Raw genomic sequence first — 7,126 nt, forward strand, 5'->3', positions numbered from 1 at the left:
GTATGAAACTATGATTCCACGTCATATCTATCCATTTCCAATAGAAAAATAATAAATTAGATTTTTCCTCCTGATTTTTAGTATTTTTAGTTAGATTTGAATTCTTTTAAGAGGAAAAAGCTAAAAATTAGGAGAAAAAATTTAATTTTTCATCATCCTATTAAAAAGAAAAAAGGATAACATAAAATCATAATTTTATATAATCCGAGATGTAAAAATAAGCAACAGTACCGTATTTGCGTCCACTTAGAGCCCCGCCAATGAACGCATATTTTTCCATTTGACTGAAAACCTGTACATATTTCATTACCCAGAAGCTTACAAAAATAAAACAAAATCCAACTGCTACATTATATCATCCATTTTCACTCTCTTCCACTCAATCAGATTCCCTTAAACAGCCACCTCACAAATTTCCTTTAAAAAAGCTACTTCTGGTGCTACACTTACCCACTGGCTCCTTCCATATCTACAGTTCACTTCTGCTTCTGCCTGCCTGCCTGCAATGGCTTCCTACAAACTCTGTGCCCTCTTTCTGCTCTTCACTCTTCTTTTCCACTCAACATTCACCACTGCTTGCAATTCATGCAAACCCAAACCTCCACCATGCCCTCCACCAGCAACCCCTGCTTCTTGCCCTAAGGACACGTTGAAGCTCGGTGTTTGTGCTGACGTGCTTGGACTTGTCAACGTGATTGTTGGAACCCCTCCTTCCAGCAAATGCTGTGCTTTGCTTCAAGGGTTGGCTGATTTGGAAGCTGCCCTTTGCCTTTGCACTGCCATTAAAGCCAATGTACTTGGAATCAACCTCAACATCCCAGTTTCTCTTAGTCTAATCCTTAGTGCATGTCAGAAGGAGGTTCCTCCAGGCTTCAAATGTGAATAAAAAGGATATATTATCATGTTGCTGGCTAAAGTTTGGTCTAAGTTACTTTCATCATTTCTAGTGTTTCATGTTGGATATTAGGGTTTTTCTTTTGTCATTCAACAATTGTCGTTGTAATATTTGTTCTAGTTCAATAACTAGGCGTGTGGGTTCAATTACCTCAGCCTAATGTAATGTTTGATTAATGTTGTTTGTTCTCAATTAATGTCAAGTTTGATTTTGCTTAATTGTTATCATTTCTGGAGGCAGAATTTCATGTTTGCGAAAACACAATTAATTATCAAATTGGGGGGAGACATTGACTATACCATCAAACTAATTAGGATCTCAATATCAATAAAATGCAAATAATATCTTCTTTTGAAACTACATAAACAACTTGTAACATGCTTTTTAAGTTGAGGTCCAGCAACAAATAATTTATTATAAATAAATTGAAATTGTTGTCCCCACTATAAATAATTTGTGCTAAAAGTATCATAGAGTTTATTATATTAGGAGTCAGATTGCATTTTATCCCTTCTACTCGAAAAATGACAAATTAATCGTTCTACGTTAGATCGAAGAGCCAATTGGTTCTTTTTGTTAAAATATTCATCCGTTTGTACTGTTATAAAAATTGACATATATAATTGAAGAAATAACCAAACAATGACATGTGACGTGCCACATGTACCTCATGCTGATATACATGAACCAGTTTTTAACATTAGAAATGAATGGTTTTCTTAACAAAAAGATCAATTTATTTATTTTTTGAATAAAAAGAGAAAAATGCAATCCAACTTTCAATATAAAAGTCTTTATAATACTTTTACCAATAATTTGCAGTGTGAAATTTAAGTTATATAATTTAGAGTTAATTTTTTAGTTTTTCTAAACATGCAATTTTTAATGGCTTAGTCAAAAGAAAGACTCCATATTTTGCAAAGCAAAGGACGTACGACAAAACAAAAGTAATTACTACATTTTTCTATTCTTTTCTGATAGCATTATACAAAAAATTATCTAATATATTTAGTTTTGCAATTATAAAATAAAATTTGAATAATTATATATGTTATTTATACTCCATTTCTAACCTATAAATAGGAGGATAATGTGTTTCTGTATACTTGAATCCCTATCATCTTGTATTGATAATAATACACATGCAAGACTCAACCAGCTTGTAATTGTAAAACTTTAAATGGGTAAGGATTGATGGTTATATGACCATTCAACTTGACAATGAAAGGAAGCTATTTGAGTGGTGGATACATAGTTTGGAGAGATGCATGTCGATCATAGGTTTTCCGAATACATGTGATATATATATATGGGACCTTTGTTTCATTATATTCATATTAATGTTATATAATGAAATTTTATTTTAAATTTTATAAAATTAATAAAATAATTTACCTTTAGTGGCTACAAATGACACAACTTACCTAACATGTCTCACTAAAACTAGTTCCACATATAGAACATATATCATAACTAAAAATGGAAATAAGCAGTCATATTTACATTATATATATATACACTTTTGGCACTCTCGTTTGAAGTATTTATTTATAATTTGGGTAAATTCTTCTTTTACTCCATGCTTTTTAAATGATATTAGATCATTTATTTTAAACATTACGTAATTATTGTATGTTTAATTATTACAATTTATAAGATTTTTAAAATTAATCTTAATTATTGTATGCTTTTTTAATTTATTTTAACAGTTGTTGACATTTCTATTATTATAATGGTTGAGACACAATAAGTTGAAACAGTGCCAATTGTAGACTATTACCGAAGTGGTTATGCGTTGTTTTATTGAAGATATTTTTGGTCCATCTATGAAAACCAATCTTTGGCATTTGAAGATTGGATTGAATTCGTGTGAATCAATTAAGCCCTTGAAATGTGGAGATGTGATCGAGATGGTGCTGTTGATTTTGGAGACTATATCTTCGAGTGACTTTATTTTGATTGTCATTGATGTAATAGCTATTTTCAAGGAGTTACTTTGTATCCACTTAGATTCTATTGTTAGCAAGTTAGAATAATTGATATATGTTTGGAGGCTTGTATAGGTTCTGTAGGAGAGCTTATTGGGTGCATTCTAATATGTTCATTGTGGAACTATCTTGTGAGAGAGTGCAAACTATTATTGTAAACATTGTAGAGTATTTATTGCCTAAATTCTCAAGGGGGATTTGGAGCTGAGTGCTCTAGTCTTTAGCTATAAAGGTGAGATCTCTATGATTGGAGAATAATAGAATGTGAACAAATTGTTTTATTGTGGATAAAATATATATTGGTTAGTTCAAATATTTGATAATAATAAAGATTATTGAAAATTATTAAATACTTAATTAAAATATTTGTAATAATAAAAATTATTGAAAATATTTAAATATATTAATATTATCTTTTATTTAAAAATGTAATATTGAAAAGTAACTTTTATTTCCAAGAAAGTGTTGAATGTAATACTAAATGTGTTAATGTTGTTAAACTGTAAAATTCTAATAAATTAGGATCTATCATGTCGATTATTAAGATAAAAAATTAGATGCGGAAATGTATATAAACATATTGATATGTTGAAATATTCAAGTCTTGTTGTTTTGATCTTCCAAATTAGCACAAAATTATTTTAGAGAAGGTAACTCTCTCTTTATTGAATATGGGATGTCAAATAAGTTACATATGTCTAATTTGGGGACTATAACCGTAATTTAATACTTTTGCACATTAATCTTGATTTCTAATCAGCCCACCATCAATGAGAAATTAGTGACTAGAGTATCTATATATATTTGATCCATGATTTATTGAATAACTAAAGCATAATAAGCCTCAACTATATTAGCTCACTTTTAATTTAGGTTAACTTGTTATGATAGTAAATAATAACATGTAATTATTCTTATAATATACATGAGACGTCCATATTATCCAACAATCTCCCACTTGGACCACATATATATACTAATTATCTTTTAATTACATGTCATTATTAAGCCTTACAAGCTTAAAATTTTATTATCATAATCAAAAGTTATTCGAACAATTTCATCCATTAATTATGTTAAGATAGAACCAATGCAACTTTCATTACATATATCGTAACTAAATTCATCCATGATCACATATATTAACACAACTAAATGAAATAGATCAAGTATGGATGTGTAACATGGAAATTACATGTAAAGTGATCTAAACATGTCTATTTTCAACTGGTCCTCCTTAAACCTTAATGACATCAAACCTTACCAAAATTAGAGTGTGAATATATCAAATAAACTTTATTTTTGCAGAGAATAACCTTAAAATATTTGCAAATTGAAAATTTGTCTATGATAGAAAAACATTTAAAATTACAAACTTCCACTGAAATCGAATATTCCTAAATGACATCACACTTATATGAGCAGTGTGCTTATAAAAAAAACCTTGAGTAGTAGACCTTTAGTAAGTGGATCCATAACCATGGAGTTTGTCCCAAAATGCTTTATAGATACCTAACCACTCTGAACTTTCTTTAACAACCAAGAATTTAAAGTTTATGTGTTTTGAATTTGATTACTTCAGATGTTATTAAAATAAAAGCAACTACCATTTATTGTCAGAATTTGCACCCTAGTTACAAAATTTTGTACTCATATTCCATCAAAATTGAAGTTTATATACTAAATGATCTCTAACTTATCAAACCTCTAAAATGTGAGCATGCAATATTTTGTTTTTTGAAAATAATATATGAATCGCTTGAATGCTTTCCAAAGATCCATACCCAAATTGCGCAAATGTCTACACAACCTTTTGCATTTCCTATTTCCTCTCAACAAAGTCGACTTCAAGATTCGAACTTGATTTAAATGAACAACAAATGCGACTAGCGCGACTCGAACTCAGGCCATACTTGGAGCAATGAACGCCCTTGACCATCAGGCCATCACATGGGGTTCAATTAAGCTTTTTTTTTTTTAAAGTCTATTAATAGATATTTATATATTTAATTTAGGGTGTCTTTGATAAACTAAAAATTTAAGTGCTGAAATATTAAGTACTGAATTTTTATTGCTAAATTTTATAAGGGCTAGTTTTAAATTAAAAATTATTTGGTAAATTAGTAAATATAAGTATTGAATATAATTATGTTGTTTGAGAAAATAAATATTAATTTTTTAATTTTAATCTTATTGATATAATATTTTATATTATTTTAGATAACTTTGGATGAAATATAAATATATTAATTTAAATATTTTATTTAAGAAAAGATAATTTATTTCAATTTTAATAAAATAAAATCAACTTATGTTAAAACTTTAACCAAACGTGGTAAAAGACATGTATTACATAAATTTAAAATGTCTACCCAACATTGTGATAATTATTCATTATGTATTAAGGAGCCAATTTAATACTTACCTAAGCTTTTCCTTATGTTATTACCTAAGTAATCAGACGAGGCATAAGTAATAAGTAGTTAACTTACCTACTTATTTTTTGTTAAAATTTTTATATTAAATAAAAATAAAATATTAAAAACATTAATTTTAATAAAATAAAAAAATCCAGTGGTTTATCAAACACTTATAGAAATATAATTATATTATAGATACTTATAGAAATAGATATAGATAAAGATATAAAAAAAAAATCTTGACATTTACTAGATGTTTTGTTTTGATGACATAATAATATGGTAGTATAATAAAAATTAGAAAGCAAAAAGTATGGCCGAAAGGTGAAGAAGGGTTTGATGGTTTGATAAATGGGTTATGAGAGGTGACAACAAGTCCACATGAAGTACTACGTCATGGGCTCAGAGCAGTTATACATATGTATATTTTCCCCACCCATCTGCCCACACGTACCATCCCTTTCATTTGCGAAACGCCCGAGGGACCTTCTGATGCAAACCGCAACGCACGCCCTTTCAGCATGTTAAATGTTTAAATTTTTTTTTTTGTGTATTATGATTGAGTTTTTGTTGATCTATTTTGAGTCAGTATTCAATTGGTTTGTGATGTTAATTTAGGGTGGGTTTTGATGGACAGTGCGTTTACTTGAAGTTAGTGTAAAAATAATGGTGACTGTAAAATTAAATACTGTAACAAGAGATAAAAAAAAACTAAACACACTGTATCGCACCTCATTATCTATCCAAATCCACCATTAATCAGAAATTTAATATATGTGTATAGAGTAAATGATTTGACATGATTGGTTACAAGTTCAATATATGCAATAAGAAGATTAGACTCTTTTGTTTTTTAGTTTACAAGGACAATCATAAGTATGTGTATTGGGACAATCATAAGGACAATAACAAATTATATATACATTGGGATAAGCTATAATTAGAATCAAATCGACACAAGGCACAATTAGATTGAACTCAAAGTTTGATTTATTGATCGGGTGTTCATTTATCTTATGAATAGCCTAGGTTCGAACTTCAAATCATCATTGTAAAAAAAGAAGAAGCACAATACCAAAATATAACCAAAACTAAATCATAACAAATCTAGATAGTTACCACATTCGATGAGACATTAAAAAAAAGTACGAGAAAACATTTAGGGATAAATCTCAAAATTATACATAAATTTTTATTCAATGTACTATTTGATACATGAACTTTGATTTAATCATACACATTTAAATAAATACATTAATTTATTTTTATAGTGGATAAATATAATTATTTGTGTATGCAATATATAAATATAAAACGATGCTATATCAATAATTGTGTTAATACTTTGTGAGAATTTGATTAAATTAAAATTTCATGTATAAAATTACACATTGGGCCAAAGTTCATGTATAACTTTTGACATTTATCCCAAACATTTATTAATGAGTCATAGCCAATAAATCCTAATATATCCCTGGTGGGGCTTAAAACTCAAAAATATTTTTATATAATCAATGTATCCTTCATATTTGTCTTACAGTCTATGAAGACTAATCATTTTCGAGTTCATGATTGTTCTTTCCAACAATATCATTTAAAAAAAAAAATTTAGGGAGGCCAAAATTGAATTATAAAATTTTGAGGTGTCAAAATATTAATTTATGATTTCATTATTTTTGAAAGGACTAAATAGATTTTTTTTTCATTTTTGGGGGAGAAGTACAATTTGACTTATATTAATTTATAATTTAATCATTTACAAGGGACTTTTAGGGTCAAGGACCCTACATACCCCTTGTATTCACCTTTTTTCTAGGGTTCGA

General features: G+C 28.3%; 1 protein-coding gene across 1 annotated transcript; it reads left to right on the forward strand.

The window, feature by feature from the left end:
- Positions 1–388: 388 nt before the first annotated feature.
- Positions 389–1,113, forward strand: LOC105770927 (14 kDa proline-rich protein DC2.15). The gene has a single exon (XM_012592334.2). It carries the CDS (start codon positions 506–508, stop codon positions 884–886), a length of 381 nt encoding a protein of 126 aa, XP_012447788.1. The 5' UTR covers positions 389–505; the 3' UTR covers positions 887–1,113.
- Positions 1,114–7,126: the final 6,013 nt, after the last annotated feature.

The sequence above is a fragment of the Gossypium raimondii genome, chromosome 7 (assembly GCF_025698545.1).
Source record: "Gossypium raimondii isolate GPD5lz chromosome 7, ASM2569854v1, whole genome shotgun sequence".
In the NCBI taxonomy this organism is placed as follows: Eukaryota; Viridiplantae; Streptophyta; class Magnoliopsida; order Malvales; family Malvaceae; genus Gossypium; species Gossypium raimondii.